The 19518-nt window shown below is 54.9% G+C and overlaps 1 protein-coding gene across 1 annotated transcript; it reads right to left on the reverse strand.

The window, feature by feature from the left end:
• Positions 1-551: 551 nt before the first annotated feature.
• DRD2 (dopamine receptor D2) lies at positions 552-14578 on the reverse strand. The gene is made up of 7 exons (XM_022559127.2): positions 14185-14578; positions 9083-9192; positions 7885-8021; positions 6534-6724; positions 5545-5631; positions 3612-3939; positions 552-1899 (listed from the first exon to the last, which is right to left on the reverse strand). The coding sequence occupies exons 1-7, from the start codon at positions 14467-14469 to the stop codon at positions 1706-1708; spliced, it is 1332 nt and encodes a 443-aa protein (XP_022414835.1). The 5' UTR covers positions 14470-14578; the 3' UTR covers positions 552-1705.
• Between the last annotated feature and the right edge of the window lie 4940 nt (positions 14579-19518).

Raw genomic sequence — 19518 nt, forward strand, 5'->3', positions numbered from 1 at the left:
CCAAGAGGCAGGAGGACACCAGGCCACGTTACGCAGGGCCTCCCCCCCTGCCCCAGAGGAAGGGGGTCCTGATGCGAGACAGGGGAAGGGGCAGACACAGACGTGGGCACAGCCGCACCTCGAAGGCCACCTTTCCCACAGAGCCTTCTCTGCCCTGGTGGACGAGCAGGGCTAAGGACTGGGCCTGCAGAGGTGCCAGGACCTGGAGAGGAGGAGAAGGGAAGTGGGGATAGCCTGGCTTGCCTCTGGTAGGACCCTGCTGCTCTGGCAATTAGGGGACCCGTGGGCTACTGGAAACGTTCTCCCCTTCCATCTTGGCTGGTGGTTGAAGATCAGGACCACCCAACTGCAGCTCTGAGAGCGCTCACGTCCCTCGGGAGGAGAGGACTGGATGAGGGGAGAAACACACAGGCACACACGTCTTCTCCTTGGCCCTCCTGCAGCAGCTCCTCTCCTCCTTTCCCCCGAAGTCCTGTACCCTCTGATGGTGGCCAGGGCCACCTTCTCTGGAGGGTCTGCAGAAAGCCTCTCCAACTCTAACCCCCAGCACAGACACGGAGCTTTGGCCACACCGGGTGCAGAGATTGGAGGTGACACTGCACCCTCCGCTTGAGGGGCCCTGGATGTGACTCTTGTCAAAGTTTTATTAGTTTGGAGCATGTGTAGTGATGTTACAGAGTTTGGGGCCTGGGGGCTCCCCCAAGCTGCAGCTTCCCCTCCTCCCTCTGGCAGGGCCAGGGCAGGCCGAACGGTGTTCTGCAGCCGCTTAGCCGTGGGCTCCTCTGAGGCGGAGGCAGTGGAAAGAAAGGGGGACAAGAGGACTGGGGAGTGGAGAGGCGAAAGGAAGAGAAAAGGACGTGGTTTGCGGCAGAGGGTGTCAGGAGCAGTCTCCCATAGGACCTCAGACACCCCCAACCAAGCCCCAAACATGTCATGTGCCCGCCTTCCCAGCCAGCTCTCCCAGGTTGGCCCAACATGTGCTACAGAGAGGCACCCACGTCCGTCAGGGGGGCAGTAGAGTGGGCTTGGGATAGGGGTGGTCCTCTCCCCGCAGACCCTCCTGGGCTCTTGGAGTATGGAAACCTCACGGGGAGCTGGGTGGGGTCGGGACCCACTGCTGTGGATGGAAGTAGCAGCTCCTGCCAGGCTCAGTGGGGGAGAAGGGGTGAAGTTTTGGGCTTGGGCTTCTCTGGGGTCCATCCAGACCTGGTATGTACATGGGTCTCCCTGGCCTGAAGTTGCCTGGGGCCTTGGCAAGAGCTCTGGCTTCCCTGGTGTAGGCCTTGGGGGCTGTGAACTGTCCATCGCTCCCCCCTGCCCGCTCCAGCACAGGCCTGTGAGACCAGGCCAGCACGGCCTCTGAGCTTTGACACTGGCCCAGCAACCCCAGGGCCCCAGAGAAGGCGGCTGTGTCTTTGGTGCCAAGGAGAGGGGGTCTGGAAGTGGGAGGGGGCTCCGTGAGCTGCCTCTGAGCCAGGGGTCCGGCCCGAGGGCTGGCACCGTGCCTGGCTCTCTAGCACTGCCCTGGTAGAGCGAGGGTGTGCGGTCAGTGAGGGCCGTGGAGCCAAGCTAACGCCGCAGGGCCTGCGGGCAAGGAGAAGGCCGAGTCTGCCCTGTGTCCCCCTGCCCACGGCTCCCAGGGCCCGAGGCAGGGCCGCTGGGCAGGGAGTTGGGAAGCAGGCTGCTGTGCAGGTGGGCAGCTGGGTCAGCAGTGTAGGATCTTCAGGAAGGCCTTGCGGAACTCAGTGTTGAAGGTGGTGTAGATGATGGGGTTCACGGCGCTGTTGACGTAGCCCAGCCACGTGAAGGCGCTGTACAGGACGGGTGGGATGTCGCAGTCACAGTGTATGTTCAGGATGTGGGTGATGAAGAAGGGCAGCCAGCAGACGATGAACACGCCTGGGGGAGAGGGCGGCAGTCAGGGGTGCCCGGGGCCGGGCTGCGCCGGGTGGGGCAGAGGGGGAGGACCCGGATCGCGGGCTTCAGGCCCCGCCCAGGCACCAAGGCTGCAAGAGCACCGCAGGGGGAGCCGCGGTCTTGGATGCTGGACCTGCCTCTGACCCCAGTTTGCAGTCATCTCACCTCCCTCGGCCTTGTTTTCCTGCCTGTGCAGTGTATATAACGATACCCACCTCATAAGGGAGGATAAAGGGCTTGAAAACAAATCCGAACACTTAACATCCTGACACAGGTCAGCTGGTAGAAATGGCTGTATCTACTCTACTTCCTCGTCGCCTTTGAGACGACCTTCCGCAGAAGCTGGGAGTGGAGAGTCTGTTCACTGCCGTGGGGAACGCGCGGTTGGGGCCAGAGGGAGAGCTGGATGCACAGCCACTTAGTCCTCTTGGCATCCCCACGAGGAAGGCGGAAACCGAGGCTCGGGACAGCTCTGTGATGTGCGCAAGGCCACTCCACTCTTGGTGGCAAAGCTGAGATCTGAACTCCAGTCTATCAAGGTCCCCAAGTGGCCAGGCGCTTGCTACGCTTTCCCCCAGCTTCCCCAGCCCTTGGTGGACACCCCTTGCTAATCCCCGCCTGGTGACACAAGGCTGTCACGAGTCCGACCTCCTGCCCACCTCTCTGCCTGCCTAACTCAGGACCTCCGGTTCGGTGGGACGCTCCGTGGGGAGGCACCGTCTGCACAGAATGCCACACGGGCACACGGGAATTCCCCGGGGATGGAGCAGTGCCTGGGAAGGGCGGGGCCGCAAAGCAGAGACCCCCAGGACTGGAGCAGAGGCCCTGGCCAGAGCCCGCTCTGCCTCTCCCAGCCGCGTGATCACGGGTTGGTCCCCTAACCTGCTATGACCACGAGCTCTCATTTGTAAAACCAGAATAGTGACACCTGTCCTTCTCATGTCATAAGACTGTTGGGAGGCCAAAGGGATGGTGGGTGTGGGTGGGCATCACAACTCCCCTGGGTGCTGCCTGGAAGGCAGAGACACATCAGTCCCTCCATCCTGTCCCCGTCACCCATATCAGTCCAGCCCTGGATTCTTGACCGAGAATTTATTCTAAAGCCTTGTCTCACTCACCCTCATTTAGATCGGGGGCCCCCTCACAGCCCCGTTTATCGTTCACAGCTTTGGTCCCACCGGGTCTTGGTGGAGGCAAGTGAATTTCCTGATTCCTCGACAATAGCAATATTAGCAACGCTTGTGTGTGTGGCTTTGTAGTTTGTAAAACGCTTTCAACACCGTGTATCGTTTGATGACCACAACCCTGAAAAGTAACCTACCCTCTACTGACGGGGAGATGAGAGAGAGAAGTGACCTACCCAGGGTCACGAGGTTCTGGGGGTCATTATGGTAAACTGGTCAAGTTCAGATTCTGAAGTGGGACTGCCTGAGTTTAAATCATGTGTCCTCTTTGATCAAGTGACAAAAGCTCTCTGAACCTCAGTTTCCACATCTTTAAAATGAGCATAATTATAGAATCTACCTAGTCAGATATGTCAGTGGGCTTGACCTGTGCCTGAAAAGTGCCAGTCCTGTGACCTACCAGCCGTGATTAGGGAGCGATGGTAAGTAATGGGACCCACAGTGATGGGTCCATTTCTCAGCCAAGGCTGGGCAGAGGCGGGCTGTGTCCAGCAGCTAGGGCCGACTCACCGAGAACAATGGCGAGCATCTGGGTGGCTTTCTTCTCCTTCTGCTGGGAGAGCTTCCTGCGGCTTATGGTCTTGAGAGAGGTCCGGGTTTTGCCATTGGGCATGGTCTGGATCTCAAAGAACTTGGCAATCCTGGTGTGGTCTTTGGCATGTCCGTTCTTCTCTGGTTTGGCAGGGCTGTCAGGTGTGCTGTGGAGGCCGTGGTGGGATGCGTTGGGGAGGGTCAGCTGGTGGTGGCTGGGCGCGATGGGGCTGTACCGGGTCCTCTCGGGTGGGCTGGTGCTGGAGAGCATCTCCATTTCCAGTTCCTGGGCTCGGCGGGCAGCCTCCTGCACAGAGGCAGAGAGCTCTGGGTAGAGCCAGGCAAGTTCTCAGCCATAGCCACCCAGCCTCACCCGGCCCCTCTGGCCTCACCTGGCCTCACCCAGCCCCACCCGGACCTTCATTATCCCCCTACGGAGACTCCTACAAGCACCACAGGGTCACTCTGCCAGCGAGGCAAGGGGGATGATCATTTTGGGAGGCAGGGACTGTCTGGGGGCAGGACCCAGGGCCCAAGGCAGTCCCCACCTGCCAGGTCAGCCCTGGCTCCCTTCTCAGAGCAATCCCCAGGCAGCCTCAGCGACCCCACCACCATTCTATGGGGGCTTTGTACCTGGCACTTCTCTTTTAGGAACTGAGCAACACTCACTGAGTGCCAGCTAAGTGCCAGGCGCCAGCCGGCTGCCGGGAGTAAGTTACCGATTGGCGCCAAGTGCCTGCCTCCAGGACCTCATGTTCTAACTGCATGAGGGCAACCCTGTTCTTCCTGCCGGGCTGAAACAGGGGCTGTCAGGCTGACCCGAGGTCCCTGTACCAGCACTCACAGGTGAGCTCCATTTCTCCTGGTAGACTGACGCGGGGGCCGAAGGGTGGACCCCTGGGTCCCCACATCTTCCTCGCTGGGCTGATCTTGAGGCCCCTGGCCTCAGGTCCTTCCTCATGCTCTCTTATTCCAGGACTTAGGGTCTCAGCCTGAGCTTCTGAAACGCAGCCTCACTGCGTGCCCAGGTGCCCCGATCCTGAGTGCCTGTCTCGGCCCCTGTATCTCAAACGGTTGCTTGGAGCCCTGCCCTTGCAGGTGAACAGTGAATGTTCAAGGGAAGAGCAGGGGCCCTGCTTCCTGAGAACACCTGACCTGGACTTGGTGTGCAGTTCTCTGTGGGTTCCCTGGCCCATCCTCTTCTCACCCCCAGGGGATGGGACATCTGCTGCTTGGACCCTGGTGCTCCTGTCACTGAGCAGACCCTGGGGTCTGCTGGGATTCTGCATCTCTGGGCTCTACTTACAGGTTGCACTTTACTGTGAGCCCCATGCCCGCTCTGCTCCCTCCTCCCCCAGCACCCAGCCTCCAGCCCCAGAACCTGCCTGTCTGTAAGGCAGCGTATGCAACTAGAAAGAACACGGGCGTGGATTTCAGAGAGTCACTTAGGTCTGGACTCAGCTATTCACTCTCTCACTCACTGTTTGGCCTGGGTGAGTTACCTAACCTCTCTGAGCCTCTCTTTCTCTTCTATAAAATGAAGATCCATAAGATCAAGAAGACTTAACCTCTCAGGGTCGCCGTGAGGATTTGATGAGATACTAGAAAGATGGTAGGTGCTCAGTTAATGGTCATAGCCATTATTATTATTGTTATTGTTATACGGCCAAGTCCTTTCTCCCAACTATTTCCTTGTGCTAGGGGTCCCTCTCTGTGCCTTGCAGAATTGAGCTGTCTTGCTCCTTGCCTGCTTACGAGTGTGTGTGGTAAGCCTGGCCTCGGCTGAAACAAAGCGGGGGATCCTGAGAGGTGCTTATCCCTTTGAGCAGCTGGTGAGGTCTTCGAGAATCATGGCAGGTGCATTTCCCTAGAGGCAGAGACCAGGCTCCAGGTCCCTGAACTGGACACTTACCACTCTCCGCCTGTTCACAGGGAAACTCCCATTAGACTTCATGACAACGGTGCAGAGCTTCATGTCCTCGGGGTGAGTGCAGTTGCCCTGTGGAGTGAGCCAGCACATGGGTCATGACGGGGAGGGGGCTGGGGGCAGAATCCCAATGCAGGATAGTCAGACTGGGCACAGGAGCTCAGAGGAGGGCAGAGATTAGGAGGCTGGGGGCCTGAGGAGGCAATCGAGGCAAGGGTGAGGCTCGGTACTGTGATGGGAAGAGGTGGGCAGAATGAGGGACAGCAGGGCCCTGACTTTTGTGTGGCACCTGCTAAGGGTCTGGCACCCTAGCAGGCATGCTCAATCCCTCTCACACCGAATCCTCAAGACCACCCTGTGAGATCTGTATTTTGATTCACGTTTAACAGATGAGGAAACAGGCTCAGAGAAGTTAAGCAACTTGCCCAAGGTCACTCAGCAAAAAAGTGGCGGTGCCAGGATTTGAACCTGATGTGTCTAAGCCCAAAGCACTTGTTCCTTCTGTGCCCACATACCGTCTTCCTCAGGGAGGGCTGAGCGGAGGGAAGTCACAAGACACAAGTATGGAAAAGAAAGGGAGGCAGAGGAGGGAAGTAGGCGGGAGCAGGTGAGGTAGAAGGGGGTTTGAACAGAAGAGGACAGAGCATGGGAGATAAAGGAGATGGGATGGAGGCCTCAGAGGGGCAGAAAGGGAGACAGAAGGGCCAGAGTGAGGAAAGGAGAAAGGGAGGACAGCAAAGCCGTGGAGTTCCAGGAGCTGCTGGGTTCAGACAGTGGTCTCCATGCAGAGTCCTCTCCTCCCAGGTGGTCTCCACCCGCTCCCCACCTCCGACCCCTGGAGATTCAAGTCACCCACTAAGGTCCCAGCCTTCGAAATCTGCCCGCGCCCAGCTCCTCGGAGCTCCTCCAGCCTGGACCCCATGCACCCCTGGGTCACGGTTAGGCAGGGACATCGGGGGAGGGGATCTCGGGACCTTGAGCGGGGCCTTCAGGTTGGCCCTGAAAGCCCGGCTGCTGCGCTTAGTGTTGACCCGCTTGCGCCGCCTGCGGAGGACGATGTAGATCTTGATGTAGACCAGCAGGGTGACGAGGAAGGGCACGTAGAAGGAGACGATGGAGGAGTAGACCACGAAGGCGGGGTTGGCGATGATGCATTCGTTCTGGTCTGGGGGGGAGGAGAGCCCCAGGTGGGTGTGTCAGCAGGCCCCCCGGGCCACAGTGCCTTCCCAGTTACCGAGAACATGACTAGATGCCTAAGGCGGCCTGGAAACGTTAGATGTAAGTAAATGTGCAGCATAAATCAGAGTATTAAAAACAACCATGAGCAAAAAGCCAAGCTGTGATGACTGTTTCCAAGTGTTTCCATTAATAGCCCCTCGTTACTTCATCATTAGTTTTGTCATCCATGAGCACACGAGTGGCGCCACGGTTTTGGGGACAAAATGACGGAAGAAAATGATAGAAGCAGAGTAACCTATTATTGTAGCCTTTCCTGTGTATTGGCGGGAGGTCTGACACCTTTTAATTTTAGGGACAAGATGACTTGGTCCTCTTTGCTGAACTCACCTGTGTTCCAATGTCTTTCCAAGTTCCCTTCCAGATCTAGCAGATGTCTATCCTCTCTCCCAGGGCCTTTCCAGATTAATCCAAGCACGTTTAGCCCTATTCCTGCTTCTTGGAATTCCCATGACACTTAGATCTTGAACCGCATGCTTTCAAGGCTTCCTTGTGTCCTGTCCGGTGATGGTCTCTGGAGGCACACCGGTGTCATCTATCTCCCTGACGGTCGCTGTGCCTCTTCTGTCGGAGGCGCTCCTGACTGCCTTGCACAGGACACAGTCACAGTGAGCTAGCCTCCTACTTGTTTCTACCTTTCCTGCTCCAGGTGGCTCAGGCCTGGCCTGGGATTGGCCGGCCCGGAGGCTGCAGCTTCATTATACAAACACTATTATCAGGGGTGATGGAGGCCCAGCAGCCTCCTACCCTGTGTGCACGCACACAGACTGGCACACACGTGCATTTTGCAAGGCTGTCTGGTCTGCTTCAATTCGAAGTTGAAAATGGCCAGGCATCCTCCGGAAGCATTATCCCCACTCCTCACCCAGCTCCCTTGTGCCCCAGGCCATTGTTCCTCTCTGACTTTACCAAGTACGACTTGGAGTCGGGCTTGACCCAGGAGGCTCAGCCTGGCCTCAGTCCGAGGTGGCGAACAGGCTCCTGATGGGTCACCACCCGTGTCCGCACCAGGGTTTAGCTCCCTCAAGGTCCTGCACAGGGCCAGGGCTGGGGCCAGCTGAGCCCCAGGCAACCAGAGGCAGGACTCACCTGTGTTGTTGAGTCCGAAGAGCAGCGGGCAGGAGATGGTGAAGGACAGGACCCAGACGATGGTGATCATGACGGTGACTCGGCGCTTGGAGCTATAGCGCGTGTTGTAGAGCATGGGCATGGCCACAGCTGTGTACCTGTGAGGGCACAGGGTGGGAACCTTGAGTCTGGGGTGCAGGCCCAGGGACCACTCAGTCCACAACATTGGCACAACAGAGACACGCCACTTTGGGAGGATGGAAAGTTGGTCCACCTCCTGTTTACTCTAAATCAACCCTCTCCCGCCCCCAACTCAGACAGCAAGGACAGTTGGTGACTGCCAATCAAGTGTTGGATGACTGACCGGCTACCATTCAATCTTGGACCGTATCTTCCACTCCAGTCTCCCTGCTTGGATTTTAGGCTTTTCGAGGGGCCATGGCCTGGGTCTTTGCACCTTTGAAACTGTACCCCCTGCACCTGTGCTGGGCCCGTGGCGGGTAGAAGTGTTTGTTGATGGATTGGTAGCCAGGACCCTCAGAGCAAGGGTTAGGTCTCATTCAGCAAAAAATCATAACAATGGTAATTGTTTGTGATGTCACACATCGCCCTACCCAGCACTTCTGCGACATTAGTTCCATTCATCTTCCAAGAATCCAGCAAAGGGTGTAGAGCCAGGGCCTCTGGGAGTCCATGTGGCCCATGTGTGCAAATTAGTAAAAGGCTCTGGGGGTAGAGCTTAGCCAGGTGGGCAGAACCTGGGCCCCCTTGGCCTTGTGCCCTGTGCTGGACGCAAAATGCACAACCAGATACGAGACCCGCACGTGGGCAGGTGCCATCATGCTTGGTTTGTAGACAGTGAAACTAGGGTTCTGATAACATCTGCAATCTGCCCGCGGTCACGTAAGTAAGAAATGATAGGGCTATAGGGCTTCAGTCAGGTCAGGGGCTTTCTCCTCTATGCCCGTCCCTGTCTGGGTATTCTTTGTAGCATCACTGCCCATAGACAGTCTCCCTTTAGGGGGTCTGTCCTCTCCCACACACGTGCACACACTCACGCGTGCACGCGTACATGCACACATGCACACACAGACACGTGGACTCACAGGCACACAGCCAGCCGTATAGCATCATGGACAGAGCCTGACCCTGCAGAAGAGGTGGGGCAGCCCAAGAGGTGAACGGTCTAGGTCACCTCCCCCACCCTGGCTGGGCTCACCTGTCGATGCTGATGGCACACAGGTTCAGGATGCTTGCTGTGCACATCATGACATCCAGAGTGACAAAGATATCACAGTGGATCCTGCTGAATTTCCACTCGCCCACCACCTAGGACAAAGCAACATAATGGGCGGACAGGAGAGGAGATTGACTCAGGCACTGTAGCTCGGTGTCCCGGGGCAGATCGGGCCATGGGCTCAGTGGGGGGTCTCGTGGGGCTCTGGCCGAGGGAGGAGAGGGGCAGCCATGGGGAGCTGTACCCACAGGTGTCTGAGGCCCTTGCCCCGGCCCCTTCTCCTCCTAGGCACATAAGGCCACTTTGTGCCAAGAACTTTGCTAGAAGAAAGATGACCAACTTACTCAAGTGCCTCAGCTTTGAACCCTCACCTGTAAAACGTTTGTGTGAACACCCTGTGATCCTCATGTTACCAGTGAGGAAAGCGAGCCTCAGAAAAGTGCAGTGACTCGCCTAAGGCCTTTCAGCTCAGCTTCTGCCCTGCCCTGGCCCAGGTTTCTAGGGGAGCCGGGCTGCTCCTTGGTGTATGGCACAGAGTTGGGACCCAGTAAGTGCCTGTTAAGAACAGTGGTGAAGACAGTGACTATGAAGCAATGAAGACGTTTCTGCTCCTTGTTACACTTAGAGAGTAAAAGAAGGCAAGCCTGGACTAACGCTTTCAGAAGAGCAGGGCGGGCTGGGAAGGTGTGTAATGACACATCCCTGCTTCAGTGTAAAATGAGGAGCCCAGCTCTCGGCAAGAGCGTTTTGCACCCCTCTTCCCCCCCGACAGACACATTCCTACCCCCCATGCACACCCACACCCCGACACCTCCCATTTACACACACAGGCACACACACTCACACAGCAGGCTGGCCCTGGCGGCCGTGGAAGGTTGGAGCAGGCCCCATCCCTGAGGACAGAGTCAGGACAGAGAGATACGACTTGCACTACTACCTATCAGAGAAAAGGGGAGCAGGAAAGCCCCTCCCAGTGACGGGGGCAGAGCAGGACCCACTCTGTGGGGCACAGCAGGGCAGCAGGGCTAATTATAGTGCTTACTCTCAGCACGGGCCTCTTAGCTGCTCTCAGGCATAAAACCAATTGCTGGCATTTAAGCACGGTGACGGGAGCTGCTTGGAGGAAACTGCAGCTTTTCCCAAAAGACAGGAGACCTCTCGTGTCGCCACGCTGGCCAGGTGAGCTGGATATCCGGGGGCCAGGGAGGCGGGCACAGGTGGACGGGGATAGAAGGGGCTTCCCTGGCATCAACAGAGTCTACCTTTAAGACACTACTGAGAGGGTCCCAGGCCCACATGGTCTGTGCTCCACGTTGGCGCCCTCCTAGGACTAGTATTTCCGAACTGCTGTCATTCCCCTGGGGATCTAGGTCTGAGATATCAGGGCCATCTTCTCCATCCTCCCTGCTTCCTTCCGTCCTCCCTGCCTTCTCTTCTACAGACACTTATTGGACAACTTACTATGCGTCTGGCTCTGTCCTAGACTCTGGGGCACAGTGGTGAACAACCCTGACACAGCCTTCAGGGAGCTCTCAATTCCTGCCCGCCAAAAGCCTTCCTGGAGGACAGAAGAAGGCGGGGCTTCCTCCGAGGTTCCAGGAGCAGCTGCTCGAGAATGCAGTTAGGGGCTTCTGGATCAAAGGCTCAAGAAAGCGTGTTGATAGCCGCTGTTTACAGAGCGTCTCCTGTGGGCACATACTTCATCTCATTTATTGTGCTTAAAGCTTGGACAAGAGGGGATCGCTTATGCCCATTCTTGGATGAGGGAATGAAACTCAGGAGTACGCCCAGCTAGCACGCAGCAGGGCTGGAATTTGAAGCAAGCTCTTTGGGCAGCACCTCCTATGTATGGTCTCTCCTGAGCCGCCTTGGAAGGGACAATCTAGCTTGTCAAAAGAGGAGATGATTATGTAAAAAGTACTAGATAAACACAAAGTGGGAAAGGAGAGATTGTAACTGCAAGGGCAGACTAACGGGGTCAGGGAGAAAAAGGACTTGCCCAAGATCACCTGATCATTTAGTAACAAAGGGAGTACCATCCCCCAGGTATACTAGTCCCACTTCAGGGCTGTTTCCTCCGCACCTTTGGACAACATTCCTCAATATTCTTGCACGGGATGAGACCGGTGGGATGGGCCTCAAGCTGCCTTGGCTAAATCCTAACAATAACTTGTACACATGTGTCAGGCACGGTTCCAAACCCTTTACACTCATTTCTATGGAATGTGACAGCAAACCTCGGAGGCCACCGCCCCTCGAAACCTCCAGCCAGCTACGCCCCTGCCCCTACACCCCACTCTGGGGCTTTGCACACTTTTTCCTCTGCCTGGAGTGCTAGTGCCTTTGCTCCTCTCCTGGCTAATTCTTCTGAAAGCATCACTTCTGCCTGCGAGCCTTCCCCAACGCCTCCAGGCCTGGTCCTGTGCTCCCTGCCCCGTTGTGCTCCCACATCTCCTGTGGAAGCTGCTCCCTTGTCATCTCCATCGGGCTGCACTATAATGGCCCTGCCAAGGCCTTGGAGCCCAGCCCTAGGAATGGGGCAGGACGCAGACGTGCTCATACCTGTTGACTGAGTGAGTCAAGAACGGGGTTCTGAGTCTGCCCGCTTTCTCAATCGCATCTGCTTTTCTGGAAAATTCACGAGGCAAAGCCTCCCCTCAAAGGCTTGTGAGGCCAAAATGGCCTATGCAGACAAGCAGGCCCTGGCTCTCTTCTCTCAGTGTCTCCAGGTGGAAAGTGGCAGCGTCAGGAATCGAACCCGGTTCTCTCACTCCAAAACCAGCGTGCTTCCCATACACTGAGCAGAATAAATGATGCACATCCAGCCCCACCTAGCCGGATGCCATCATGGCAGGCTATCAGAGGCATTTAACATCCCTGGAAATGGAACAGGATGGAAAATTCTGGACAACGAGATTGTCTCTGGAGAGGGTATGGTTGGGAGGATACTTTAACAGGATGTTAGGATAGGGTGAGACTCCACTTGAGACATTCTCTAGGGACAATAAGTACCCGAGACAATGTCGCAGGGCCCACTGTCCAGCTCTTGTTTGATGGGAGAGTTTGAGCACTGCCCTCTGAGATGCCATTCTTCACCCTCCCCTGAATCACTGAGCTTCACCTTTAAAATAATGTGAACAGGTATGTTTAAAATATGTGTGTCGAGAACCTATAGATTCCTAGGAGCCCTAAAGCACAGATGTGGCTCTCCCTTAGAGGCTCTGGGTAGGGGTGGTGGGTCTGGAAGCCCCAGATCCCACACCCAGAGTCCTGGGCAGAGCAAGCCTCCCTCTGGAAGAGGGCAACTCTTTGCCTGGGCATGGCGAGGGTCCTTCAATGTGCAGAGGTGTGGCTACCTATCAGCATCTTTATCACCGTTGTCATGACTACTTTTACATGGTGCTTACTATATGCCTGCTGCCATTCTAAGCACTTCTCATATATTAACGCATGTGATTCTCAAGCAATGCTATGACATAAGCATTGCGATTATCTTCATTTCTAGATGAGGAAACCAGGCGCAGAGAGGTTATTTGCTTGGCCAGATACCCATCATTTTTTACCTGATGGTCTGCGGCCTGGGAACCTCCTTTTCAGGGGAGCAGGCGGGGAACAAGTGTAAGAATCAAGAAGGGGTTCCTCAGGGAGAGGCCCTCAGACAGGATGTGGGATGGACAGAGTCTAGGGGTCTCCACAAACGTGCAGTCATGGAATAATTGGGCGGCTGGCAGGTGGCGCCTGTATGCTTTTAGGTTGTATTGTATCTATTGTCTGTTTCTTGTTGGTTGTCTCTTAACATTCCGGTCATTTTGAAAGTTCCAGCCTGTCTGAGCCATGCTAAAGGAAACCAAGGGAGTGATGGCCCAGAGCTCCATGTGGGTCCGTGTGGTAGTGACAACAGGAGCCCCTGGGGACGTGGAGACCGTAAGACCAGTCTCTCCTCCCCACCTCTGCTTCTTCTGCTAGATGTCTCCTCTGCTCAAACCTACAAAGGTTTCATGTTTTCTTTGAAAGGTGGAAGCCTTCCCTCCCGGGCAGGGGCTTGTCTCTACGGCACAGGTAAATTCCCCTCTCGTCCGGGGCGGGGAGGTAACAGCTCAGAGATCTTAGCGACCTTGGCGTTGGCTTTTTCCTGAATGCCTGGTCAACTTCCCTTGAATCCAGACTCCACCCCCAGAACCCAGGGCAGAGAAAGTGGCGGGATCCAGCCTGTGCCCACCCAGATCCCCCAGGCCCTCCCTCATCTGCCTGCCAGCTCTGGAAAGTGTCCTCCTGGAGGTGGGTCCCCACTTCAGGACTTCTCAGTGATTTCCCCCTTTGCTGTGTGATCCAGGTAAAGGCAGGCAACTTCTCAAAGCTTCTGTTTCCTCTTCCTTAAAGTGAGAAGAATGATATCGAGTCAGAATCAGCACGAGTATTTGCTGAGTATGTGTCCGTGGAATGCCTGGCAGCACCTGGCCCACAGCAGGGGCTGCCTACTCACTATTCCGGGCTCAGGGCTGGGCTCTGTTCCCGGCCGAGCAATGCGTCACCATGTGGTCCTTTCCCAGGAAAGGGGGTACAGCACAGTTCACAGCGGCCTTGAGCTGGAGGTCCCAGACACAGCCTAGGACACACAGAGGAGTGGGGAGGGCAGGGAGGAGAGCGTGGAGCAACAGCCCGCATTCCGAAGCGGGGAGAGAAGGGTGAAGATTTCAGGCCCGGGAGCACGAGCCTCCGCCATCCTCAGGGATCCTTGTCGATGACTCCCGTTCTCAACACGACCTAATGAACCAACTCTGGGGCCCGAATTCCAGCCGCTGTGTGAGGCTGGAGAAGTCACCTAATTTCTCTGACCATCTGGCTCACCATCCAGAAGATGCTGTGAGGGCTCGGTGGGGAGATGCTGTATGTGAAGGACTAACGCGAGGCCTGGCACTTACTAAGCACCTTACAACGGGTAGTCGGGATTGTTAAGGAGACGATCTACCCATTTTGTAAGACTGAGCCCGGAGTGGAGGAGAAGGCGCACTCTTGGAGGGAGCCAGTGAGGAGCCTGGACCCTCCCGGGGAAGGCGCCCGAGCACAGCAGGGCCCAGACCTACCTCCAGGTAGACCACCCAGGGCATGACGAGCGTGGCCACCAGGAGGTCGGCCACAGCGAGGCTGACGATCAGGTAGTTGGTGGTGGTCTGCAGCGCCTTCTCGCGGGACACGGCCATGCACACCAGCACGTTGCCGAAGACGATGACGAAAATGAGCAGAGTTAGCAGCATGGCATAGTAGTTGTAGTGGGGCCTGTCGGCTTTCCCTTCAGACCCGTTGAAGGGCCGGCTCCAGTTCCGGCTCTCCAGATCGTCATCGTACCAGGACAGGTTCAGCGGATCCATGGGAGCAGCGGGGCCACTGGGTAGCCAGGCTCTGGCCAGGAGAAACGGACACAGGGCGTAAGCAGGAGGGCCTCCCAAAGCATGCTGCCACCCACAGAGGGCTCCGGGGCTAAAACGTACCACGGGAGGTTAAAAGAGAATTCTCCAGCCTCAGGATTTAAGGTTTGCATCCCCAAATCTTTTTAAAACATTGGGGCCTGCTGCCACTCTTCTGCTAGCAAGTTCTTGCAGATGGTAAAACAAATGAGAAAGTACAATTTTTTAACTATAATAAAATAGATGATCTTCAAAAGAGCTGATCATTCATTCACCCATTTATTCAACAAAAAATTAAGTGCATCCCATGCCCCACACTTGTTAGTGAGGAGTTCAGCTTCTAGTGGGAAGACTAGAGATATGCATTCATTCATTCTTAATTCTATAAATGTTTATTGAACATTGTTCTGTATAACGCTAGAAACATAGTCAGGAACAAAATATACATAGTTCTCCAGCTCACATTCTAAAAGGAACAATAGGGGCTTCCCTGGTGGTGCAGTGGTTGAGAGTCCGCCTGCCGATGCAGGGGACATGGGTTCGTGCCCCGGTTTGGGAGGATCCCACATGCCGCGGAGCGGCTGGGCCCGTGAGCCATGGCCGCTGAGCCTGCGCATCCGGAGCCTGTGCTCCGCAGCAGGAGAGGCCACAACAGTGAGAGGGCTGCGTACCGCAAAAAAATAAAAAAATAAAAATAAATAAAAGGAACAATAGCCAATTAACCAAGCAATTAAATCTATGGGTGGTAGGCGCTAGGAAACGGAATGGGGAGAGAGACACAACCTAGTTTAGGGATTCAGAGAAGGCTTTCCTGAGGAAGTGATGTCCAACTGACACCTACAGGATGCAGTCAGGTAAAGAGTTGGGAGCCAGGGGAAGGGTCCACATATAGGAAGCAGGTAAGCAAATTTCAGAGCTGGAGAGTAGGTGCCATGTTGGAGGGCTGGCGGGAGATTTGGGACAGCTGGAGCACAGAGGGCTTGGGATGGGCTGAACTGGAGGCTGCAACAGGCTCCACCACAGAGGGCCTTGTAATTCACTCTAGGAGTTTAGACTTGACCCTAAGGGCAGCAGGAGCCACACGATCAGATTTGCCTTTCAGAGAGAAGAGTCTGCTGCGTAGAGAACGGAAGGGTGGCACTCAGTGGGGTGGCAGGACCAGCTGCAGGAACCCAAGGAAGAGCTGATGAGGTTCTGCATTTGTGCACTGAGAGCCCTGAGGAATGGGCGTCTCAGGGGGGAAACACTTCCTGAAGGAGGCGTCATCAGAGATGAGGTAGAAGGAGTTAACCGGGCAACTGAGGGCAGGGGAGATGTTCCAGCCAGAGAGAACACAACATGGTCCCAAACAGCAAATAACTCTGTTTGGCTAAAAATGTAGGGCATGATGATGAAGCTGGGGAAAATTAAACTGGAGGGCTGTTCTTGGGCCAGAATGGGTCTTGTAAGCTTGGAGCCCCTGAAAGCCTGGGTGCAGAGGAATGACTCCATTGGATTGCTGCTTTGCACAGGTCGCTGGCTGTGCAGTGCAGAGGGGATGTTAGCGGTAAGTGAGGTTGTGACTGTAATTCAGGTGAGATGGTGATTGTCTGAACGAAGGCATGGGAATGAGCATGGAGAGGCGTGTTCAGAGTCACTAGCTAACTTGGAAGTCAATTTCATGGAATTTGGTCATTGGATAGGTGTGGGGTGGGAGAGGGGAGGGGGCAGGCAGGGAGAGAAAGGAGACGAGGATAACTCCGGATTTCTGCACTGCGCTCTTGGAGGCTCGGTGATGCCTGCTCACTGAGAAAAGCAAGCAGAGGGGCTCAGAGGCAGTGGGCATTGATGAGCCTGACAGCCTGTGTTTCAGTTGTGATTGAAACATAACGCACATATAATATAGTTGGCTTTCCTGCTAACAAAAGTGTTCCTCCTTCACACAATGGAACTAAATGATCAGTATTTCAAGGCATTCCACACAAAGCCCCACGACTTCCAGGTGCTTTGCTACCCAAATGGATTTGAAATCCAGCAACTTATGCCATTCGATTTGAACATGGTACCATGTCCAAATCAGGGAGGAGGGCCCACCAGCCGCAATGGGTCAGAGGGGACGCCGGAGAAAGGTCTGCCCACCTCTACACCCTCATCCCTCTGACACATCTGCTCCGCCAGCTCTCAGCAGAGGAGCACAGATGATGTCCAACCCAGCACCACCACTCCGGAGCCCCTTAGAGAAAACAAAATGCCTAATTCCATGTGGGGTGACATGGAATGCCACCATGCAACAAGTCTTCCAGTTCCACGGTAGTGAAGCACTATGTCATACTGATGCTGCACTGGGCAAAGCCCGCTGGTACCTTTTCCCATTTGGAGCACACAGAGGGAGACCTGCACGTATGTACTGATCAGGCAGCAGGGGCTGATCCCGCCATTCATTTGCTCAGTCAGCATCTCTTGAGCTTGCTGGGCATAAAGCATTGCGCCATGCACAGTCAGGGGCCTGGAGACTCGGAGACACACTCCCCTCCCCCAGGATCCTGCCTGTTCCTCTCTGCCCCTCCTCCCACCTCTTTAGTCCCTCTCTGGGTAGGGCCGGGAGCATCTGATGGGGACTCTCAGCACCCTGTCTCCCCCACCCCACCCATTCTCCATGCCCAACCAGACTACTGTTTCTGCAGCAGGATCCTGACCCTGCCCTGTGACGACAGCTTCATCTGCTTGCAAAGGAGATGACAGTTTGCCAAGTTTTTGTCTTTTTGATATAGTATCTCATTTATCCTCAAAATAACCTCGAAGGCTTGTAATTCTTATCTCCACTCTACAAATCAGAAAAGTGTCTGGAAAACTTCTTTTCCCTTGCCCCTACTGGCCAATCCCTACCCATCTTTCAAAGCAAGCCTTGCTCAGAATCCTCCTGCCCTGGAATCAATCCCAAGTCCTCCTGGCTGGACCATCTCCCATCTTCCTCGGGGCTCCCAAGGCATTGTCTCATGGCTCCATTCTGGAACATTCCCCATTTGTGTGTCTGTTTTGTTACACTGGGGTGTAAACATTTCAAGGACTACACAGTGTCTTGCTCATGCCTCATCTTATTCGTGGAATAAACAAAAAAGCATACTCTCTTATCTTTCTCTTCCGACTCCTAATGCTGTGATTTGCAGGCAGTAAGTGTTTAACAGCTGTTTGCAAAATTGAATCAAAGGCCCTGTGAGTCCAACTGGGAAGAAAACCCCTCCACACTTGAAATGTAACCGTTAACATAACCCATCAGATCAACAAGTGACCAAAGAAAGATGCAGCCTAAGAATATCATGGGTGTTACATGTCGGTCCCCAGAAAGCAGACTGAGGAGGAGGGCAGCACACAGGAAATCTGTTGGGGATACAGGGATGCTCAGACGCCAGAGAGCATGTGCGCATGGGCACAGCCAGAGTGTTCATGGAAGGCTTCCTGGAGAGGGGAGAGCTTCAGCTGAGACTTACACGATGGGTACAGCTTCAATGGCAAATGTGAGCGTTGCTGGTTGGGGGTGGGGGAGGGGGTGGTGGCTGGTGGTTAGCACTTATTCCTCTGCGCTGCTGGTTACTCTGCAAAGCAAGTCTCACCAAGGCTAGAAAGGCCCCATGCATTTAATTGTGAAACTGAGCATTCATTCTCAATTGTTCTTGTTGCTTTTTTGCTGATACAAATGTAATATAATTACATTGTAGAAAAAATGAGAAAATATGCAATATGCCTAAATACCTGTAGACTCTATTAACCAGAGCCCAGGGTGAGCTCCAGCTTCTCCTGTGTCCTTCCGAGTTGGGGCTGACACCTCTCACCCACAGGGGCTGCCTGGCTAGCTCTCAGGCTGATCTGGGATTCGGGCGTCAGCAAACCCACCTCCACAAATGGGGTACTCCGGCATAAGAGACACTAGTATAACATAGGAGCTGAAGACCAAAACGCCTGGGTTAAATCCCAACTCTAGCCTTACTAGCTCGGGGGTGTTGGCCAGATTATTTGGCCTTCCTGAGCTTCAGTTTTCCCATCTGCAAAATAGGGAGAGCAATTACTGTTGTGAGGATTAAGTAAGATGATGCATATGTGGCCGGCACAGGTGAACCCTCATGGAAAAACCAAACCAGGCTAAATAATTCAATGAAACAAGCAATTAGACAACAAGCCTGAGGCTCCTAGAGATGAAGTGGCAGGCGCTGTCCAAATACAGCCCATCAGAGTCACAGGTCCTGCTGGGCTCCTCCTGTGACATCCTGTTGCCTCCTACCGCTTATCCTTGAGAAGTCTATAGACTTTTACAGGTCTAGACAAAGGGAGAAGGATTCCAAGATGCAGCAATCGAGCCCTTGGGAAGGAGTGAAGGAAAGAAAAGACGAAGTGTATTCCTGGGCAGTGGTTGCAGGATGAATCTGAGAGACCCTCGGTATGGGGTCGCAGCTGGCCTGGAAGAGTCAGCTTTCCCAGGCCACCTGCTCTAACCAGAGACTGTAATACCAACTGCCATATTTCTTAGGCTTTAAGACAGAATTAAATGTAAGATGCACCATTGTCTTAGGTACCCCTAGGGAAGAAAAAATGCCATCTTAACTCTGATACTGCTTTAAGATAGGGTTGATCGTGAAAATGTGTTCTGATTTCAGAGACATCAGAATGTTAGAGAGGATATGCATCTTAGAATGGATAAAAGATAGTGACCTCCTGGAATTTCTCTTCTGGCATTTTTCTCAGGAGGCCTGAGAAACCCTGCTGGTCCCCAGGCTCCCCCTGTCCCATCCCCAGCCCCTCCTCTTTTCCTCCTGCCCAGGGCTCCAAGGGGCATCAGTCAGAAGAAAGCACAAAGGAGAGGTCAGGCTATGGTCTTCCTCGCTCCAAGGGCACCCGAGGGACCCCTCAGATCCCTGCCCCTGCCCTGCACCTCGGACTTCTCCATCTGTGTCAGAGCCTGTGCCTGTCGGGGAAGGGGAGGGCTCCGGTAAATCTGGCCTGGTCCCGGGTCTGGAGAAGCCAGGTGAGATCAGTGCCTAC

This window comes from Delphinapterus leucas, chromosome 7 (genome assembly GCF_059928025.1).
Source record: "Delphinapterus leucas isolate spDelLeu-1000000601 "Yukka" chromosome 7, BTC_Dleu_Yukka2, whole genome shotgun sequence".
Lineage (NCBI taxonomy): Eukaryota > Metazoa > Chordata > Mammalia > Artiodactyla > Monodontidae > Delphinapterus > Delphinapterus leucas.